Source organism: Nesoenas mayeri (assembly GCF_963082525.1).
Source record: "Nesoenas mayeri genome assembly, chromosome: 3".
In the NCBI taxonomy this organism is placed as follows: domain Eukaryota; kingdom Metazoa; phylum Chordata; class Aves; order Columbiformes; family Columbidae; genus Nesoenas; species Nesoenas mayeri.
The window spans coordinates 19296290-19319067 of record NC_137544.1 but is presented as its reverse complement, the minus strand read 5'-3'; the positions used below and the strand labels follow the sequence as shown (position 1 = coordinate 19319067).

At 39.5% G+C, this 22778-nt stretch overlaps 1 protein-coding gene across 5 annotated transcripts in view; it reads left to right on the top strand.

Annotated features, from left to right (window-relative positions):
- The window catches only part of TRAPPC12 (trafficking protein particle complex subunit 12), a 51974-nt gene extending 29196 nt beyond the window's left edge, over positions 1 to 22778 (top strand). For 4 of the 5 annotated variants that reach the window (XM_080342713.1, XM_080342714.1, XM_080342715.1 and 1 more), the window contains exons 7-12: positions 4006 to 4078; positions 7874 to 7947; positions 16509 to 16607; positions 19969 to 20069; positions 20865 to 20952; positions 22361 to 22778. In XM_080342713.1, coding sequence (XP_080198839.1) covers positions 4006 to 4078; positions 7874 to 7947; positions 16509 to 16607; positions 19969 to 20069; positions 20865 to 20952; positions 22361 to 22603 — 678 coding nt within the window. In that variant the 3' untranslated portion in view covers positions 22604 to 22778. The remainder of the gene's footprint in view (positions 1 to 4005; positions 4079 to 7873; positions 7948 to 16508; positions 16608 to 19968; positions 20070 to 20864; positions 20953 to 22360) is intronic. The other variant, XM_080342717.1, reaches the window with a different exon arrangement.

Below are 22778 nucleotides of genomic sequence, written 5' to 3'. Positions count from 1 at the left end.
AAAAATAATCTTTAGTCATCTGTATTTACAGAAGGGCGTAGGAATAGTCATTATCCAAATGAGATGATCTTGGAGTCGTAAAAGCAGAAAGACAGAAAAGACCTATTAGCTCACCTAGTCTGTCTCTCTGCAACACAAGGTTGTTTTCCAGTTTTTAATGAGCTGGCCTACAGAGCTGAGGCCACATCCCCTGGGAGGCTATTCCAGACTAATGCTAAAGCATTCTTATCAGAAGAAAATTTGTCCTTCTGTTTTGTTTCTCTTCCTTAATGTAATTGTGGGGGTTTTTTTTCCTATCTGATGCCTCCTTTTAACCTGCTAAATTCCCTCTTGCTTTTTGTTGTATGCATTCTACAGACGATTGTCAACTATGGACTAGCCATTTAATTTAAAGATCTAACCATATTTATTTGTTACGATTTTGCTAACTCAGTCTCTTCAGCCCCATCTTCGTACTTATTTCTGGTACCTGAAGCAGGATTGGAGGTTGAGTGCAAAAACATCATTTTCATTTCTCGTGTATAAACAATAAAATTTTTACCTTTTCCAGTGTTCCTGCAAATTTGTAATGAAGATCTGGTTGGATATTTTACATCTCTGTCTATGGGTACAGCATTTGGGAGAGAGAATCTGTAGTGCCAAATGCCTATTATAGCTTGGGGGAGGAATCCAGTGAAATTGTTCCTGTCCTTGTTTTATTGCTAGTCTTCCCAACATGAATTGCCTCAATGAGTTGTTGTCCTTGTAAGTCCACCTTGAAATAAATGGTCTCCAAACAGCCAAGCAGTAAGAGTAACAATAGTAATTTAAATCACAAAAGGGCTTGTTCTTTTCAAATATTAATTTAAAAACATAGGCGTGATTGCTTTAGTGCTCATAATGCTGAGGACATGCTAATAAATGCTTATCTGGAGACCAAAATATGAAAAGAACAACAGTCAGGCTTAAAGTAAACTCCTCCCATGTTCATATACTTAAGCTCCCCAGCTGATTGGGGGAGAGCTCCTAAAAATGCCCACATCCCATAGTGCAGCGTATTTCACTTTTTAACCCTAATCCTTCAAGTGGCAGAGCTGTACGGGGCTCTTCTAACACGTAGGTGGATCAGTGGCAAGTGGATTAACAGTCTTGCTCCTTAGAAAAGCCTCTCCAAGTGTCACCTCTGCAAAACTTTGCAAAAATACTTTCTGCCCTGTGTCCACCAGCCGCTCCCTCTGTAGTTCCACCAGTCTCCTCCATGAGTAGTTGTGTTCCTCCCTGGCTTTTCCATACACACTCTTCACATCTGGTTTGCTGGCTTACTTCTAAATTGGGAAACTTTTCAGTTTCTTGGCTACTGATAGTTTTGGCTTTTATTTTCATGCAACATCCAGTTCTGGCTCAGTGACTAACGTCACATAAGTATTCTGTTTCTCATATGGTACTTCAGTCTGGGAGGTATTTGTCTTTACACCTATTTTGGTGAGTTTGTAGAAATAATGCTGATCCTGCACCAGTCAAAGTACCCAAAAGCCACAATTGCAGAAGCACCAAAAAAAGGTTATTTTAGGTAAAAAACTAAATGCTGATGAAAAGTTGTGGAACAAGAAATAAAGTATTAAAAAGAGATACATATGGATGGGAAACTAGGAATGCAAATGGTGGTGCGTATAAGTTAGTAGTTACAGTATAGAGGCGATTGATAGCGAATGAAACAGAAGGGTCAGTGAAATAATGCTAGCCAGTGAAATAATGAGCATGTATGTTCATAAATATTCAAAACAAGAAACAGCACAGGTCCTATGTAAAACTGATGTTTAAAGTGCACAGTAGAAGCATTCAATCGTATTTCTCTAAAATAGAAAAGGATGTTTAGAGCTATCCTATGTGATTTCACTCGAATAAAGAGTTTACCACCAGTTGAAAAGTGAGATGAGGGGATTTGCTACAATTAAACATTTCTTGCCAGCTAACCCAGATACTGAAGAACTACGTGAATCATTAATATTATTAAACAATTCTTGGAAAACTGGGGAAATACCTAAATATTGGATGACATTCATGTACTTAAGAAGGGCAAAAGGAGATAAACCTGGGGAGTAAAAAAATTAGCCTCAAATCAGCACCAAGTTCTGTTTTAATTAAATTGAGCTTGAGGTGATGGCTAGATATCCCCAAGAAATGTCACAGAATGGTTAATGTAATACTCTAATTGTATGCTAATATCTAATTCTTTCTTTTTTGATGATGTTAGTGAGCACATTTTCAGAGAAGGGTGTTAAACAAACGGGTTGTCTTTTTCTTTTTAAGTAAGACAGTGTGTCTCATTGATGGAAGGCACATTGTTGGTTTTAGACCATTTAAAGAGTAAGAACTCAGAGCCTTCTTAAGAATGAGAAGTGATCAGTGGCTGTTTGCCAGGGGAAGAGGAAGATCAGGATTCTTAGACTGGACAGAAAATAGACGTTAAGGTGGTTTTGGTTTGTGGGAGAGAATGCTTTTCCTCTGACCAGGTACCTTGTTATACACCAGGCGCCTCGTTATGCACCAGGCATTGAATACTTTGATGTGGTGCTGTGGTTTGTGAGTGATTTCGAAGTGGCTACGCTGCTTTTGAAAGTGGGGCTGCGATTGAGTCTCGCTGGCGTGCCACTGCAATCTCATAAATAGCCACCTGTCAGCAAAGCCGCAGGATCTCCTGGTGTGTGCTCAGAGCCTCCCAGAGCTGCAGGTGAGGCAACGTCACCTCGCCCTTGGCCAACAAGGTGTGCAGTAAATCACATTGCCTTGTATTTGTCATGGGCTAACAATTCGTATTGGGAAAATTACCCTGGCTCAGCTGGCATGTGGTAACTGCTGTTATTTCATCATGTGTGTCTCCTTGCTTATAAGTCCCTTGTAGCTAAATTTATGGCACCTCACTTCAAGCTTTTACTCTGGTCTGTGAAAAGAGATTGGTATCTCTTAAGGTAATTCCTTCCACCTTAAGATATCTAAAATAGGTGGCACGAACTGGCTTTCTGGGGGTACCAATTGCTCTTCATTGGCTGTAGAAGGCACCAACATGCTGTCTGAGGCCAGATTAATTCTGCCTGTCTCTGTTTTGGAGGATTTCATATGTTTTCTTGCTGGTGTAGGAAAAAAAAATTCTTCTTCTCCTGACAGAAGCTGAGATGTCCGTGTTCGGAAGTGCACTCAGTCCCCGGACGAGGAAGCGTCTTGTATTTCCTCATCAGCTAACCACAGCAGCTGATTAAAGTGCAAGTGGCCTTAATGGTATCTGAAGGAAATCTCAAGTATAACACCCAAAGTTATAAATCCGTAACAGGAAAAATGAGTTGATCTGTGGGAATCAGTAAACAAATTTAGAGAATCTGTAATGGGATTAGAAAAAAGAAAAGTTGCCTTGCATTTCAAATGGAACTTGCATATTTATTTTAAAAGTGCTGAAGACACAAGCTTCATTAAGTATACATTTTCATTCTTCCAATAACACAACAAATGTTTCATTCACTCAACAGTTTACACAATTTAAAATCTATAATAAATAAAAAGAAGGAATAAAACCCAAACTTTGAGAAGGAAATTGCAGAAAGAACTAAGAGGAGTGCTTCATTAAGGACAAAAATATGAAAGCAGAGCCCATACTTAGGGTGGGAGTGTCAAGAGGCAGTGGCTTTCTATGAAAAATCAGTTTGACTTTCTTTGTGGTCATTAGCATTCATTCTTTGGTGAAGCATATTTCATGTTTTGCTTAACAAAATGTTTATGTCCCTAGATTGTGCTGATATTTAGCGTTCTGTAAGTATCATAAACCTGAGGTCTAATATTCTTCTACTGTACAATGGCTTTCTTACTTTGTGCAATTGATCTAGCAATGGTAATAATCCATAATTTTCAGTTGTGCCTAGGTGAAGCATTTCTTCCTGGGCTGGTTTTCATATAGACTGTCCATTGTACATATATGGTATTTAATATATAGTGCTGTTTAAACTCATGTTGGTTACTTTAAAACACTTACTACAGATACTAGAAAATTTGGAACAAGGCTTAGCTGAAGATGGAAGTATGACTAACATTACACAGGAGAACAGACAAGGTGGGTATTCTTTAAAGTTTTTTTTTCACAGGCAGTGTGTTTTTATCAATTGCTGAAGTATACCTGAAGTTATCCCAGGACTGCCCCAGAGTTGTTAAAACAGTATTTTTGCAATCTTGTAGCCTACTCAGCCTCTGAAATGATGCACCTTGTACTTCTGTTTGCTGGTATTAATTTGACAGTTTTGCCCTTGATCAAACCAGTGCCCTAAATCCATTTTTTTTCCTACTTAGAAGAAACAAAGACCATGACTACTGTCCTTTAGTGATTAATATGTAAGTGTATTGCTGTTGCAGCTAGATGGATGTTTCATCTTAAGCCTTGGCTCACTCCTCTTGGTCCTTATGTCTGAAATTCACTACATTTCTTTAGATCAAACTGCCATCATACAAGGGCTACACTGGCTTAGGATGCTCCTGCATAGATGGCAAAGTCTCACTGCAGCTGCATGTACTTAGGCTCCTGAAATACCTAATTCACTTTTTACAATGAGATTTAGATGGTATTCATCTACATCACCATTTTCATTATTTTATATGCATTTTTTTTTCCTTTTATTTTTATCTTAATTGTTTAACTTCAGTAGTGCAAGATACATTACTGGATAAAGATCATCCAGACAAATTAATTGTCCAAGCGTGTTTGTTTGTTTGGGTTTTTTTTAAATGGAATTTGTACTAATTAGGTGATTCAAGTACACATAAGAATTGGACAGGACGTGACATTTTTGGCATTGCTACAGGTTATATGAACCACTCATGATGCTTAGTGCTATGAAAGTTAAAAACATCATAGGAAGACAACACAAACCTTTCAGCTTCAGCTAACAGTCTAAGGAAATCTTACCAACTTATTTCTAGGATAACATTTACGTAGAGGATATGCGAAGTAAAAGTCTGCCTCTGAGGTAGGAAGAGACTGCATATAGTTGTTAGCAGAGTTAGTTCTAATATAAACAAATTCCTAAAATGATATGTACATGGAATGACATAGACCTGTCTACACTCTTCTGCCTGGTCTTCAGATTGACTGGATGTAAAGCAGCTTTAATGTGTCGTTATGCTTTAACTTAATGCACCATCTAGACGTGTCCTAAAAAAGTGAACGCACATGTGAGCAGCATGTATCATAAAGGCATTTGCAAAATAGCTAAATCAATACATTTATTCTCAAAAGAGATAGGAAAAGTATAAATTATCCACAGCACTCTGGAAGTTTCTGTTCTCTCTGTGTATTCCCTGTTCTTCTTGCCTCCCTTCTTTTACCTCCTTTTCCTTGTTACCCCTTTCTACCCTCATTTTTGTCCCTATTGTCCCCATATTTTTTTTTTTTTTCCCTCCCTGTAAAATCAAGACTCTGATCCCCTTTTAAGGTACAAGGACTTTTTCCTGGCTGTGTCATAATCCTGCAGTCTGCCTCTTGTTGAGTTTCTGGCTCCTTGCTTTTCCTCTCTGCTTCTGCTTTAGAGCTGAGATGAGCTCAGGAGGAGGCATGGTTAGAAAAGCAGCAGCTAGTAGTTACCAAGGGAAAAGGCTGCTGAAAATTTGGAGAGATCTTTGTATGTCTGCTGTGCAGCTGCCTGTGGGTTTAAGACTGCGGAAAAGCCCGTGGGACCTTTGCAGAGGCTGTTGACTGCTCGTGTCTGTGGAGGTCAGCCAGGTCCTCTCCCTGTCTGCTCATCTGCTGCCGTTGGAGCTCCAGGAGGCTGATAATGGGTTTGGATTTTTTCATGTGAGACTAACTGAAGCAAACCTTATTAACTTTCTGTGAAGACAGCCTTAATTCATTATGGGGATTATGCTTAGCATCTAATTTCCTTATTGCTGGTGTAAGAAGGTGCCACTCCGATCGACTTATCACGTACATCTCCTCTAGTCTGGAACAGCGCGCCTCATTTGCCAGTTTTTCAACAGGCAGAGAGATTTAGCATTGCACCACTTGCTTGGTAACGCATTCTATAAAATGCCAATTTTGCAACTTCTCAGTGCACAGAGCTCCTATTGAAATGAATGGCAGTGTGGAGTGCAGAGTCCTTGATAAATAACAAGGAAAAACAAATGCTTAGAGCGGCAGCACAGCTGTGTGGACCTGCAGAGTGGGTTTCAGGCATCTCAGTAACACACAGTGGTGGGCTGTCGGGTTTTCAATGATGTTTACTGCTTTGCAGGTTTTCATTAACCCCTTTCTGCCTGTGCTAAGAAGCCTCATCCCACTGAGCTGCAGAATTTCCAGATCAGGTTCCTGTTCAATTTATACTATAGCACAGACTGCAGACATCGGGTCTCCCTGCTTTGCAGTCCTGTTTGAGAACCGGAGCTGATGCTATTGGATTGTTCAAAGGAAATCTAGATAACCCCACTGCAGGAATCAGCATCTCATTTATTGTCACCTGAGTCCTAAAAAGCTGAATGTGGTTATCAAACTATGAGGACATGCAAAAAGGAGAGATTAACATAAGTGAAATTATAAAGGAGTGTTATTTAATTATGTCCAAGTTTTACAGATACTCACAAGGTAAGAAAAACAGAAATGTAGCATAAAATATTTGCTCATGGTTTACAGCATCCTCTCCATTAACGGAAGTAGGCATGTGTTGTCAAGGGGGAATTTGTAAAACAAAAGCTAGGAGTAATTAGTTATTTTAAGGTACAGTGGATGAAAAACTGGGTTCAGTCTTGGGCCACACATTATGCCCCTCTTTTGACAAAGGTAATTTGGGAATATTCACAGAATCACAGAATAGGTTTGCTTTGTTTGGGTTTGTTTTGTTTTGTTTTGTTGTTGGAGAGGATTGAAGGAGTTTTTTGGAGAGGATTGAAGGAGATTTTAGGAAGGGGACTAGACATTTCACCGCTCTCTCTTCTTATTTGTAATGGCATTTATGTGTGCTGAAAGAATTATCTATGTGACCTGCCATGCTTTCATCAGAGACTACATTACTGATACAAATGAGCGGTCTCAGTTATCACAATCATGTTGAAAGAGCCTCTTCTCCCTTTCCTCCCTCCCTTTCCAATCATTACAGTGACCGTGACAGCTGATTGACTGAGATACATTTATTTTCCAAATCTACTAAATTAATACTTCTAATGTTAATTTTTGAGGATTAGAGGAATATTTCTAGCATTGATCTATGGTACTGTCACACAGGAGAGAATAAGGATCTGTGTGAACCATTCTCTTGCATCACGAGTCTGTCTGCAAAGCAAGAGAGAGAAATCTGCTGCTGCAGCTTTTAATGCCTGCAGGCTCCAGGGGCGTGGGGAAAGCAGACAGGCTTGGCAGATTTTTTTCCAGCATTTCTCTAAGCCAGAGGCAAGCACAAACAGTCCCAGACGCAGACGGTTCTCACCCTGCATGTTTTGGCTCTGAAATGACATTTTAGCTGTGTTTGATTTTTGAGTTTACCACATTTAATGCTGTAGATTGCATGTTTTTAAACTGAGGCTTATTGTCACTTGAATATTTTTATGCACCTTTTGTTCTGATACTGGAAGATGTGTGGCTTCTTTTAGTGTTTAATACATGGCCTGAGCTCAAAGCTGAGCGGTTGTCTGGTGCTCCAAATTGTTGCATTGTGAATGGTCCCCAGAGCCGCTTGAGCTCTTTCCTCAAAGATGCAGAATTTTCTGTCTGATGGTGCAGTGTGGCTGACAATTAAAAATTCTAGTCTGAAACCCAGTGGTGTTAACGAGGAGGATCTTTCAAAATCGTAATTCATAGGACCAATAATTGATGGCAAGAAAGAGCCTCTAATTTATTTGTGCGAATTCACACGCTGCTCTTATTTTGCAGCCTCTGTTCAGCTGTGGAGGTCGCGTCTGGGCCGGGTGATGTACTCCATGGCAAACTGTCTGCTAATGATGAAGGTACGTGGGTGGCAGCAACTGCAGAGGTACCGTATATTCCAGAATAGAATGTCAGAGAAAGTGCAGAATTGCTGGTGCATAGATAAGGGAAGACTACCTGACTGTACATGGAGGCTTTGCTTAGTGAAGAATTAATTAGACTTAATAATGTCTTACTTAATAGATAACCATTTGCAGTAATGTTCTTTGGGAACATATCTGCACTTATTTCTCCCCAAATAATCCTGGAGAACATGTAATAACAATACTGAATTTGCATTTTTAAATTGAATTTTTCAAACACTTAACTAAATGCTGTAATTAAAAGCTATTATGTGCTCTGTCTTTTTCAAACTGTGCACTAGGAATGTTTCTCTGTTTGGGAGAATTAATAATACTGTAGCCTTTGTATATGATGAAGATCCAGAACATCTAAATACATCCTCCCTTGTCAACCTATCTCATTTGTAAGATGCCTTCTTTCAACTTTAAATCCTCACTAGTGGGTAGAGGCAGAAGAGGAAGAAATAAAAGCAAAAGTAACTGGCTTCTGCTGTTGGGGTTTTTTGTAGCTTGGTTGCTGTTTTTGAAGGAATCCTACTACATTTGGTACAACACTGAGCTTCTCCTTGTACTCAAGAAACAGAAATGAAACTTCTTCTGGCATTCATGTCATGGTCAGGGAAGCAGGGATATCACCATTCTGAGCATGCAACAAACTGTTGTTTTCCTGAGCTTCTCTGTGCTTCACAAATCAATTAGCAGCAGCAGCCTCAGAGCAGAGCTGTCACCAGTATCATCTTCACAGGCCAAGACCTGCACTCCTTGCTCCCTGCTCTTTGATTGCCCAAAGTCATGACAAACCTGACCCTCCGATGTTTCCTAAGCTACTTCCCAAACGGGGCTCCATTTTTAATATTACGATACCTCAAAAATCGTGCATTTTTTAGATATGATCCAGCTATCCAAATACTGCTTTACATGAAATATAATATCCTTTTTTATGAGAATTATGGAAAACAGAAATGTGTATTCATAATAATATTGTGATCATAACATTTCTGTTTTTAACAGAAATAATCTTCCATTAAACTTTAGGTATTTTTAAGAATTAGTAAGCATTTGTGTTTTTAAGGAGATATGTAATGTAGGTTCAGTTTTTAGGGAATTTTCTTTTTGAAAAAGGAAGTGGAGAAAAGCAGGAGTTGTCATCCCAAACGAAGTATAATATATAAATAAGAAAATGCTGGTAATATATTTTTTCAAGAAGTTCACTTTCATTTTGACTGTGAATTGTTTTTAACACTTACAGTGTTTTTGTGTACACACAAATCCACGTGCATGCACAGTTCTCACCTTTCTTCTAGTTTGGTCTTGTTTGTGCTTTTTTCTTCTAGTAATAGAAATATATTTGTGAATACTAATTGTCACCTTTTTGGAAATAGTTCTTCAAAAATACTGCAGCTCAGATACTTCTTAAGACCAGTTGTATTTAGGGGCTATCTCACAGCTGTTAAGTTAGAAATTTAGCATTCTACAATAACTTTCTGGTTACCCACAACTGCATGTTAATGCATAATGAATTCCATCTGTAATTTGCATTTCAGTGCATTGGCTATGGAGCAGTTGTGAGTCTTTCAGTTTTCAGAAATATCCCTGTATGGAGGAGCAGGGAGTTTTTAAGAAAGATTTTTCATAGTCATGTGGCGCTTGAAAACAGAGTAGTACGTGAAGTTAATTTTTCCACTTATGTGACAGATCCTCTGTGAGACAATTACATTGGTTATTTCTAAATGCAATAATTTTTAAGACCATTCTGACATGCAGCAATGCTATAATCATCTTCTCCACCTTCTAAAGAATTCAGTGTTTCTTCAAATAATATTTAAACACAGATTTGTTAATTCTCCCATGAACAATTACATTAATTGAACAGATTTCCACATATATATAATTTTTTTTTGCCGTTGTGTAATACATTTTAAAAATTGCGTTTGTTTTTATTCAAGTACTTCAAGTGTATGTAATTAAAAAGAAAAAAAAATCACCCCAATTGATTTCATTCTGCACTTCAGTGCCATCTATTGCCATCTAGTGAGTAATCACAATATTGCAGTATGGTCATATTTGATCCCCAAGTACTACTAGGCAAACGGGGTAGGTTGTGCTATTAGTAGATTAATAATAGTCACTTATTAAAGTAAAACATTGTGACATTGGTATAAAAAAATAAAAATGCTATCTTGTTTTTACTAACCCCTTTCTTTGGCCAAAAAACTTCAGTAGTATGTAATAGGGAAGAATCTTGTCAGGACTGAGTCTTGAAAATGAAAATACTTTGATTAGATGTTTGGCCTATAACTATTTAAATCTACTTCAGTTATCCTCAACTTTAATTAGGTTTATTTCATATCATTGCTTTTCTGCATTACTTTTCTGACTCAGGGAATGCCGTTTATGAAGCACAGTGATTTTTGTCTTTTTAAATATGCCCTCATTAGTTTCATAGCTAAAGATCTCATTAAATTATTGAAAAAGAGGGGCAGATTGTTTTGGATGTAGCAGGTGAGGTACAAAGAAGTGGTTCTCCCAGACTTGCACAGGTGACCTGTGGGAACAGGAGATGAACCACGCGCCCCTCTCACCCTGGGACAGTCTTTCCGAGGCACTGACGTCTGCCCGTGTCCCTGGAGCTGTGTGACCCGTGACACGTTCAGTAGCAGTTTAAGGCAGTCCTACTGCACGGGCTTTTCCTGCTCATCCCCTTTTCATTGTAGAACCTTTCTTAAACGTATTCTAGCTTCCTTCCATGCACCACTATGGGACTAAACCAAGTCACAAAACTAAAGAAGTGGTGGACCTCAGTTGACTGAATCGGCTTGTCTCGTTCCATGTGAACAAGGGCAACAAGGTGAAAATACAGCAGGAAGGGGAGGCCACATAACGTGTCACTGCAGACTCCCATTTGCAGGAGCTGGGGGCTTAAGTCACTATGAAAGCATACCCTGAATACAGCAGCATGAGACAATGTTAATTTAAAATGCAACTGATGATGTGCATTGCTTCATTTCAACAATTGTAAAACATCTGTCATTTTACTAAATCACCATGGAAGTGTCTTGAAAACTTTTAAGGTTCTTTTCATCTGAGTTAAAATCATTTTTGACACTATCTTACCAGACTTTTACATCTCTGAGGAATAAACACTTAAGTACTTTCCATATATATTATAAATGCACTCTAATTAACAGCACATTTTGCACTACTTAGATTTTTTTCAGGGTTGTCTTAGCTGTTGTAGAGCTTGCCCTTCGTGAAAACAAAAGTATTAGTATTTATTTTAGTTTGGGTCTAATACAAATTAAAACTGTACAAAGGAGGAAGCAGCTTGAATGACGCAAGGGATGATGCCTAAGGACTCTGGTTCCTCTATGATTTAAAGGAGAAACACTGCATGAATCATCATGTCTTTTGCCTAACTGGTCTTCCACAGGTGCACTAGATGGAGAGGAAGGATAAGTTCTACCTGTCCTCCCTTCCCAAAATATAGTCTTTATGAACTATACAGTTTGTATGACTAAAGCTGATTTTTAGTGTAGGGTTAATTGAACCTACTTACAGCATTTTACATGTCATGGTCATTTACACTTATTTCTAAATCTCTCTTAATTAATATTTTAAGCACTTAAGGTGGTGGTGAGGGAAACGTGAAAATGTATAATGCAGTGACTGTTAAGTGAAATACAGTTATATTGCAATACATCAAAGGAAAAACAAGCCCCACCTGCCATTTTCCAATAGATCAAATAGCTCACTAGAACTATTTTGAATGAGTATATTTAATGTTAGCTCTAAATTTTCATAATAAAAGAGACATTGAATTATAAAACAACAGACCAACTCTCATTCATATCCTGATTTGTGTGACTTCAATCCTTGTTTTGAGATTTTTTTAATGAAGGTGTCGAAAATCTGTAGGCTCGCAATCTTGAGAAATAAAAGACCGCGACAATACATCAGCCCAGCCTTTAAGTTGTAAGATTACAGGCTGTAGTCACTGGGTTTTTTTCTGGCAGTACCTGATATGTCTTATTCCTTACAACCACAGTTTGTATCAACCAAGACTTCACTCCTCTGGGAGGGTATCTGTTCATCATTCTCATAGACAATTTTTCTTATACCACATTGCATTAGCAAAGGTGGGAATGAAAAATAAGTCTTTAGTAAATGAGAGTAAATCTCATTTACTTTACAACATGGTGCTTCAGAAGGAGCTGTCAGATGAGATGCTTTTATAACTTATTATGGAATAGTGTAACACATGTAGGATACTCTAGAAATCTGCTACTGCTTCCAGGATAGTGTGGGGGAAAGAGTAAATGTGTATAAAACTCACTATGGGATCCTGGATTAGCTACAAAATGAGGTTGTATTTAGAAGTGAGCCTGGATATTGTGATAATGTTCTACAGTTTCATCCTGGGGCCATCCTTTCCTAGGCTTAGGGGTGGCTTTGGACATACATAACTTAGTCCGTTGTCATGTCCTGGAAGAAATGGGTCCTGTTCCTGTGACAAGTACTGCATGGCATGGGGTAGATAAGCACAGATGCTGTGTGCTGTGCCGTCACATGGCACCAGGGTGCCAGATCCACAGATACTGTGCATAGACCTTTAAAGCTTCACCTATACTCTCATATTTTAAGAGGCGTGAATGTTTATGTACTCCTTATGATAATACATATGGTGATGTACAGTTATAGAATCATAGAATATTTGGGTTGGAAGGGACCTTCAAAGGTCATCTAGTCCAACCCCCCTGCAATGAGCACAGACATCTTCCACTAGATCAGGTTGCTCAGAGCTTTGTCCAGCCTGGCCTTGAATGTCTCCAGGGATCCACCACCTCATTTGACAGGGAATGCAAAAGGAGAGGAGGGTTTGTTTGCCTGACTGGGCCATGAAGCCCCGGCAGTGTTGGCCTCCAAGATGCCATTTGGCTGCTTGCTGCTGCCTGCACTGGGGCGCCTGTGGTGTTATCATTGTGCAGACAGTGCCCCCTCGTGCAGCTGCTTCTGGCTCTGACTTCTCTGCAGTCAGTTCACGCTAAGCTGTAAACTAAGCTGACAGAAGCACTTTTCCTTCAGCTTAACTGCATGATCTCCTGCGAGCTGTTTGTGCATCAGTCTGGGGATGTGCCTGTAAAGCCCCGTCCCTCGTGGTTGTGTTCTCTGCACCTTTGTGGTGCAGCCTGAGCCTCAGAATGTGCGTCAAACTGAATGCAGAGTGAGGGGCAGCTTTAGACCACAGCATGGAAGACATTGAGCACAAAAGCTAGAATTTGTTGTAATAGAATTATTTCTCCAATGAACACATTTTATGCTTGAAGAGAGAAAATTCACGGTCATAAACAATCTTTCAGATTTTATAAATGATGCTCTTGCAGGTATTAATAGCTAATACAAGTGTGGCTGGGCTTCCTCTAAGGAGCCAGTTCATGGAGTTCTTAGTGCAAGTTTTTTATGCCTACCTAGCACCATGGGACTCTGTGATCAATTAATTCCTTTAGAGAGCTGTTACACTGAAAACTGAGCTTTTCTTAAGCTATAAACTAAAGAAAAATTTTGGTAGCATAAATTTCATCACATTTGGCTTCTGAACGCTAAATAAATCAGAATTTAAATAAATATTTTTTCTGTATATGGCCTTTTGTCTTTGGTCTGGACTCTTTCCATTACCAATATGCATGAATGTGGCATAGCACACTAGAATTGGAATAAACTCTAAATGTTAATAATTAACTGTTCAGAATTAATAATTATATGCACAATATACAAGTTGTTTGCAAAAGAAAGGTCCTGCAGAACACCTCCTGGGCTGTGTAAGTCAGCTTCTACTCTGCCCTGGTGAGACCACACCTGGAATATTGTGTCCAGTTCTGGGCCTCTCAGTTCCAGAAGGACAGGGAACTGCTGGAGAGAGTCCAGTGTAGGGCAACAAAGATGATTAAGGGAGTGGAGCATCTCCCTTATGAGGAAAGGCTGAGGGAGCTGGGTCTCTTTAGCTTGGAGAAGAGGAGACTGAGAGGTGACCTCATTAATGTTTACAAATATATAAAGGGTGAGTGTTACGAGGATGGAGCCAGGCTCTTCTCGGTGACAGCCAATGGTAGGACAAGGGGTAATGTGTTCAAACTGAAACACAAGAGGTTCCACTTAAATTTGAGAAGAAACTTCTCAATGAGAGTGACAGAACACTGGAACAGGCTGCCCAGGGGGGTTGTGGAGTCTCCTTCTCTGGAGACATTCAAAACCCACCTGGACACATTCCTGTGTAACCTCATCTGGGTGTTCCTGCTCCAGCAGGAGGATTGGACTAGATGATCTTTTGAGGTCCCTTCCAGTCCCTAACATTCTGTGATTTTGTGATTACAGGACATGTCATTTCTCTTCTATACAGATCAGATTCCAAAGACTTATCTTGATTTTTTGTGTGTGTGAAACAATTATTATGTTCCAAATGGTGACCTGGTGCACAGGTCAAGCAGGTTTCAGTTCTTTTAAGTGTGACCTCAGGAAAATAAATTAGTTACAACTGGGGCCCTTTGCCTCCTCAGACTAAGCAGCAGATGAAGAAAAAGTACCTTTACCAGTAGCTGTGACCACATTAGGGACAAGTTAAATGAGCACTCTAATTTTACCAGGAAAAATGGTAGGGTAGAGAGTATCCCAATATGTCTGTGCAGTTTTTAAAGATTATTCTTTGATGTCTTTGACTTCCTGACACCCACTACAAATTCTTGTATTAAGTTGAAGGGCAGGACTGTCAGGAAGCACCAAATCTGTACAGCTCAGAGAGGCTTCTGTCTTTGCGTATCCGTGGCTTTTCTAAGCAAACAGGGGCTTCCTCTGCCTCTGCTCTGGATCGCTCCACAAAGCTGGAGCTGTGGCTCATGCAGCCCTGTGACCGAACCTCTACGTGCCTTCCAGACCATGTAACGCACACACAGCGTTCCTCGTGTGTCGCAGCCGAAGGCCATGTAGCCAGGCTCTCCGAGTCATTTACTGCCCAGATCACGGAATTACTGCTGTTTAACCATGAAACAGCTGAACATGAGCCAACCATGTCCTGGGTGCATCCAGCACAGCATTGCCAGCCGGGCAAGGGACGCGACTGTCCTGCTCTGCTCTGCACTGGTGCGGCCTCAGCTGGAGCACTGTGTGCAGTTCTGGGTGACACAGGATAAAAAGGATATAAAGCTACTGGAGAGTGTCCGGAAGAGGGCTGTGAAGTTGGTGAAGGGTTTGGAGGGGAAACCATATGAGGAGTGGCTAAAGTCACTTGGTTTGTTCAGCCTGGAAGAGACTGCGGTGAGGCCTCATCGCAGTCTGCAGCTTCCTCACAGGGGAGGAGGAGGGAAAGGGGCCGAACTCTTCTCTCTGGTGACCAAACCTGAGGGTTTGTCAGGAAGGTGTGCCAGGGGAGGTTTAGGTTGGACATTAGGAAAAGGTTCTTCACCCAGAGGGTGCTGGAGCACTGGAACAGGCTCCCCAGGGAGGTGTCACAGCCCCAAGCCTGACAGTGTTCAAGAAGAGACTGGACAATGCCCTCAGACACATGGTGTGAACTGTGGGGTTGTCATGTGCAGGGACAGGAGTTGGACTCGATGATCTTCGTGGGTCACTTCCAGCTCAGGGCATTCTATGATTCTATGACTGCACTAACCAGTCACATGGAGGTTTCTTTCCTGTGGGAAATGGGACCATGACTTTGTTTAATCCTCTGTCACTGGTTATTATGTGGAGGGTACGGTCGCGCTGCATCTTGAGCAGGCAGGTCTCAAAGCTGCCACTCAGCACAGTCTTTGTGCAGGTGGTGGGGGGTCACTTGCAAAGCTTCCTGGAGTTCAGAACCAGCCCACCCCTCTCTTAGTTTTAGCCCAAATCATTGTTCTGTTTAGATTATCTGCTCATTTTCCTTTTACATAGTATAGTAGAAGGGAAGAAGGGTTTGGGTGGAGGGATAGAAAAAGCCTTGTTTCCATTGGCAGCAGTGCTAGTTTGTCATCTCAAGTTGTGCGTGAATTGCAGCTTCTGTCACATTACATTTTTCACAAGAGCACATGCATAAGCAGTTCTCAAAGCTTTGGAACATAGTTTGTTAAACCGTGTAAATTATATACATACTTGAAACATGAGAAACTTCTCAAATGTGTATACCTTAGTGACACAGGCGGCTTTGGATTTTCATTCCAAATCATAATCTAAGCTGAAGAGTAAATGTTCAGATTCTTTGTTCTTGGCATTTAGCTACACACAGAATATGATCTAGTTTAAAACAAAACAAAAAAAACCACACACAGACACACACAAAAAAAAGCTCCTCTGTGTATGCAGTTCCAGTGTAACTGAGAAAAGGCCAATATAGTGAGCTACTAGTCCCTACTGTGACAGGTAAAAATTCTGTCCCACTGACAAGTTGCAGTTACTTTAATTCTGTTTGAATATGTCATTAAGGAGAAGGCAACACAAAGACTAAAGAATGCTGAACTTAAATATCTGGTCACGTGCTTTTCACCCCTTAGGACTATGTGCTTGCTGTAGAAGCTTATCACACCGTCATCAAATACTACCCAGAGCAAGAGCCTCAGCTGCTGAGTGGAATTGGAAGGATCTTCCTTCAGGTATGCATTTTATTCTAAATCTGCTAGGTAACATTGCAATTAACAGCTATGCAGTGAGTAATTGTTGCATTTGAAACTATAACTATTTTTATAGGGCAGGTATCAAATTGTAGAGACAGTGGTCAAAAAAAACCCCAATTTCTACCATGTGGTATTAGATAAAGTTAGGAGATATATAGCACCTATAATATTAAAAGTACATGCATGTACATTTGTGAACAGAGAATATGCTGTTGAAAATTATGCTAATAATTTAATCAAAGAGCAATATTCTGCTTTCCCTAAAACTAATGGTAAAACTCCTCTATGTAATGGCTGCCTTCAGCTAGGAAAAAATTGAGTTTCCTTTTTTTGTCCAGGTTATATCCCTGAGAAGAGAGAGCTTGGTTTCCAGACAAGCAACAAACTAAAGCACATAGTATATTGGAGGCTCCTTGTTAGAGGATATGATTATTTGAGTTTAACAGAGGAATTTTCATTTTTCTTCCAAGTGCTAATTATTATTAGATACTGAAATCACATTTTATGAACTAAGTAAAATTAAGTGATGAAGGCCACTTTAAATATTTAACATTTTAATTACTAATTACAATTAATTCTTTCTTTTAATTGTTCTGCCAAAAAAAAGTAAACTGTTTCCTTCCGTGATAAAAATGAGAATTAAAAGTTTGGCATGTTTGCTGAGAACATACAAGATGCTGCTAAGAAATGAGAACTCTTCACGATCACAAATACGGTGTGATTAGTCTCAAAGCATATTTGGACTCATCAAGCTCCCAGTGGAGCAAACTGGTAGTTTGCTTTAGAAATTGATTATTCTCATGGTTAGGGGCTTCCTTCTAATTTCCAGGCTAAAAATATTCAAGGACAGATTCAATTACCCTTGTGCCAGTATTATCTTTTAGTTAAATGTGATTATCTTCTTGGTGGTTTATACCTTTAGTGGTATTTATAGAGGGGAATTGTGTTCTTTGTCATTACAACTGAATGTGTAAGTTTTAAGAATGAATAATGGTCGCTTTGTTTGAGTCCAGTTATGTAACATCTGGGAGAAATGCATCTTTTTCATCAGATAGAGTATTAGTGGATATTCCATAAATGCTTTGGTAGATGAAAGTTACATCTTTGAGTGCAGTGTTCAATCAGATCATCCCCTAAATGAGGGGATATATGTATAAATGTATAAATGTAACTTATAAAAGTCCTAAAATTACATTTGGCCCTTGGAAGGCAACCACGAGGCTGATGTGGCCCCTGGTGAAAATGGGTTTGACACCCCTGCCCTAAACATAAAGAATAATAATTTCTTTATGTTGTCAAGGGAGAGGTCTTATGGTCAGAGGTAAAGTAGTATCTATTACATTAGGGATGTTATTAAGGCTTTGGATACTGCCACTATGATACTCCCATGAGCAAGTTGGGAAGAAATCTAGATGAGACCTTAAGATGGATGATTGCTGTGTCTGAAAAGTGTACTTGGAAAGTCATTCGCTGGTAGACTGGAAGGACTTGCTAGATGATCTTTTCTACAAGGATCTCTAGGGTTTGCCAGTGTTTGTATTTTTTGGTTAGGTGCTTGTATGATGAAATTAGAAGCCTGCTTGTAAAACATAGAGATGATACCAAGCTGGGAGTGATACAGACACTATGAAGGGCAGGATCAGAATGCAAAATAATCTTGACAAGTTGAGAAACTGAAATGTTAAATTGGCTGCGATTCAAACAGCGAAGGCAAAATACAACCAAAGACTGAGAGTAATAACAAATACAAAATGGGAAAGAACTAACAAGACACTGTTCCGTAGACAGGAATTAGGCTAAGGGTAAGCAGACTACACACGAGTAAACAAACAGGATTTCCAAAATACTGTGGCGTAAAAGCAAACTTCATATTCACACGTGAAATATAAATAATTCTTCTATTTTCACTGCTGGTGAGAGCTCAGTTGGAGATCAGCAGGCGCTTGGGGAGGACGTGAAGTAACAGGAGAGAGTTCAGAGAATCCAAAAAGCATTACCTGTGAGAAAGGAGTGAACACTGATTTGCTTGGAAATTGATTCTCATTCTAGAAGAGGAAACATAGGAGAAAACGTTCCAGTATGGAAAAGGCTGTTAAAACAGAGGAGTTGTACTGCTATAGATGGGATGGAAAGGTGGGTTGCTGCAGCAAGATAGGTTGTATTTTCTAATGCTAAGGCTATTTAAGAATTCTGGATTAAGTTTCCTAGGGAGGCTGTGTAATATTCACCAGCTGAGAGCTTTAGGGAGGCTTCAACACATTTGTCAAACATTTTGGATAATGTTGGTCCTGTCCTTGAACAGACAGGTGATCACTCTTGAGGGCCCCCTCAGTCTCCCCATCTGCGGGCTGCCTGGTTTCCATGGCTTTATGCTCCTGAATGAGTTTAGTTGTGCTCCTTTTAACAGATGTATTTTACACAGTACTAAGTCTTTTTCTCCTTCCATCTCTGCAGCCCAAAACTAGACACTATTATGAAACCTTACCAAAAGTACAAGTTATCCTTCTATGAGATGCACATTGCTAACTTATTTACCAAAGGCACCTTCTTCAAAGATTTTTTTTCATCTCAAATAGCAATGTATGTGACATACCATTAGGTGGAACGCCTCTTCCTTTCCAGAAGTGCCCTTCTGTATCCCCTCCTCCCATAAAACCTGCTCCTCTCTATGCCAGTTTTCACATCCCTCATCCCTTCAGCCTGCATGAGCCGCTCACCAGTATTTCTCAGTCTGCAAATGGACTGTCTCCCCAATACCGTCAGAGACCCGTGTCATTGGGGTTGTTTTCTGACATGCTTCAGTCTCATGCACTGAAGTCATCCTGAGGTCCCCAGCTGTGACCCGTAAGTGTGGGTTCACCGAGGACAGGTCCTACACTACCAGGCTGCTGCATTCCGGCAGTTCTCCTGCCCACTGATGGCTCCAGCCTGTGGGCAGCGTCCTTTTCACTGCCTGCAGAGTAACACCCAGTCTCACAGGAAGGAACTCGGACCTTTTCTCATTTTCAGCTGATTTTATAAACTGTGGAGTGGGTTACAGCAAAAGAGGTGAATGAAGTGGGGCAGCCCTGCCATACAGTCAGTGGGTGCTCCACAACCCACAGCTGAGAAACGCTGCCTTAGATAGAACCACGTCTGCTTTTGGGGTTCTTGTCGTGATCTTAACGTGGCTCTTCAAATACCATGTTTGATAATAGATGTGAACCAGTCAGATAGGTACCAAAGAACTAGATATTGGACTTTGATATGTTTTCATGTTCTTATCCTTTGTAATAGGTATAATCAAGTTGGATATCTTTTCTTCTTATTGTGGTAACTTTCTTATGATTTTACTGTCTAGATTGGAGACATAAAAACTGCAGAAAAATACTTTCAAGACGTTGAGAAAGTGACTCACAAATTGGATGGACTACAGAGCCAAATTATGGTTTTAATGAACAGGTAGATAATTTAATAGCTAAATGAAACTTTAAAATATAGTTTTGCAAAGTATGCATTGTGAACATTAAACTACCCTTGAGACAATCCCATTCTCTTTCTTTTATGTAACTACATCTGTCATAAGTGGGACTGAATGGCATATAGACCCTGGAGATCGGTATTACTCGGTACAGTCATATTATCCTGGATTGAAATTGTGATCCTTCAGTTGATTTTACAAAGCTTTTTCTTATTCTTCCAGGCATTACATATTTTCACTCTGCTTTTTCAATATGCATTTGCATAAATAACTCTTAGGAGAGGAGAAGCTATTTTGGGCCCTTGTCCTACAATCAGATCTGCTAGTAGAGTTACCGCCCGGAGTTTCAAAGAACGCTGGAACACACTGTAGTAAATCGAGCTGCATGATGGGAGACTCAGTTTGTAATGTTTAGCACATTGGCTTAATATATTTAGAAAATGCTATTCAAAAGTGCTCTGAAAATTACACAGCATGGCTAATTTCATTAAAAGAAATAATTCCAGGAAGAGACTATCTGCATTTAAATTAATAAAAACACAATGAAGATTGTTGCTTTGGTAGGCAGAATATATAATAGCCAAATGGTCCAAGTTGTCATTCCATTTGTCTGTAAATCAGAGTCTCCTTGCTGGTTGTAATTACACTGTGAAGAGCAAATGTCAGAAACTCTCACATCTATAATAGGAAAAATAAAAAATGATGTCCATTCTTTTTAAAATATATTATCACCTTGGGTTTTTGAGGGGAACTCATTCATGTCACTTACTTTCTAGAGCATTTCTCCACCTTGGTCAGAATAATTTTGCAGAAGCTCATCGATTTTTCTCAGAAATTTTAAGGATCGACTCATCAAATGCTGTGGTAAATCTCCGAATTGCTACATTTATAATGAACACCTAAATTATTCCTGTAATGCTTCATGCGTGGATTTAATTAGTACCTAGAGTATGCTCAGAGCTTTATAGAAAAATTGGATGTGGCATGTCTGCCAAAGGGGTTTTAGCATACATGAGGATGTGATACAAAATGGGATGGGAAACAAAGAACCGGTCTATATGAAGGGCATGAACACTTGGGCACGCATGTAGAAATTCCAAAACATTCTGTTTTACAGGATCTTTGCAAAAGCACTTTTTTTTTTAAAATTCACTGGTTTTAGCATAGACATGCATGCCAGAAAAAGAAATGGCAGCTGCCAACGTGTATGTAAGATTAACTTGATTTCACACAGCACTGAAGGGATATTGTGATTTTAAAAGTGACATTTTTAACACATTGTATGTCAGAGCCTTGGATTCCCATCACAAGAGGAGATCAAAGAAGAGCTGTTTATTTACTTTTGGGGTTTCTACATTTGGCAGCTTTCAGTGCACCGTCATGTAAGAGCGTTCCTAAGAACCGAGTCCGCTGTCCCCCAGCAGCCTGTTCCAAGGCCATTTAAAGACAGGGGGGACTGAGTTTAAGAAACACATGAACTGCATTGTGTTGCAGGCTGTAAATAGTACATACTATTAATGGCCCAAGATCAGTGAGGTTTCCTGAAGGGAAAGAAAAATAATTTGTTTGAAATGGCTGTGTTCTTCCTTTAGCTGCAGCTTTCAGAAAGTGCAAAAGTTTCTGCTGCTGAACAGGTTATATGACTTTGTACTGTTGGAATTCTTTGGTAACTCATAAAACCTTTTTTGCGTGGAAAAGAAAATGGATCATTTATGATGTATTTTGACTGCCCTGTCTGCTGAATTTACTTGCAGTCAGTTGTAGATGCCTTTGTGATAATTTCTTCTTGTTGCCTATGTGGATATTCTATATGTAATCCAGAGAGAAGAACATTTCTGAAGATACAGTAATGTCATTAAAAAATATATATATGAAAATGAGAGCGTGCAGAGACTCATGTAGTTTCTGAAATCTGTGTCAGTTGACTTTCAAAATTAACTGACTTATGTCCTATACTCTTTATATTTTATTTTAGACTCCGTCTTCCAGAGTTTAAACTCTTATAAGTCAGCAGGACCTACTGGCACAGGATAAATCTTGAGAATAACAAGAAAAGGATTGGATTGTATGATTGATAATGTATTTCAGTTACTTGCACAGACACACACACAAAATAGTAGTTCTTAGCACATAGTAAATCTGTTGTAACTCCAGACGCTAGACTTCTATTTTTCCTTCTCTTTCACCACTTGTAAATACATACATACATACATATATATATATACACACACACACACATTTATTTATTTATTTACAATATATTTTTATCTAGGCTAACAACAACGCTGCTGTTTGCCTTCTTTATCTGGGAAAACTGAAGGATTCCCTCCGGCAATTGGAAGGAATGGTTCAGCAGGACCCTAAACACTACCTGCATGAGAGTGTTCTCTTCAACTTGACAACGATGTATGAACTGGAGTCCTCCCGCAGTATGCAGAAGAAGCAGGCGCTTTTGGAAGCTGTAGCTATCAAAGAGGGTGACAGCTTTAATACTCAGTGTCTCAAGTTAGGATAGAGCATTTCAACTAATTGTTCTCAGCAAGGCTGATTGTTTTAAAATTGTATATACTCTTGCTAATGTATAAATGTGAAATAAAATCTATTCAGGTATGAATATTCAGTGGCATTACTACAGAATCTGTTGTCTCTCAGTCGCGTCATTGTGAAGACTTTGTGCTGACCTAGGGACA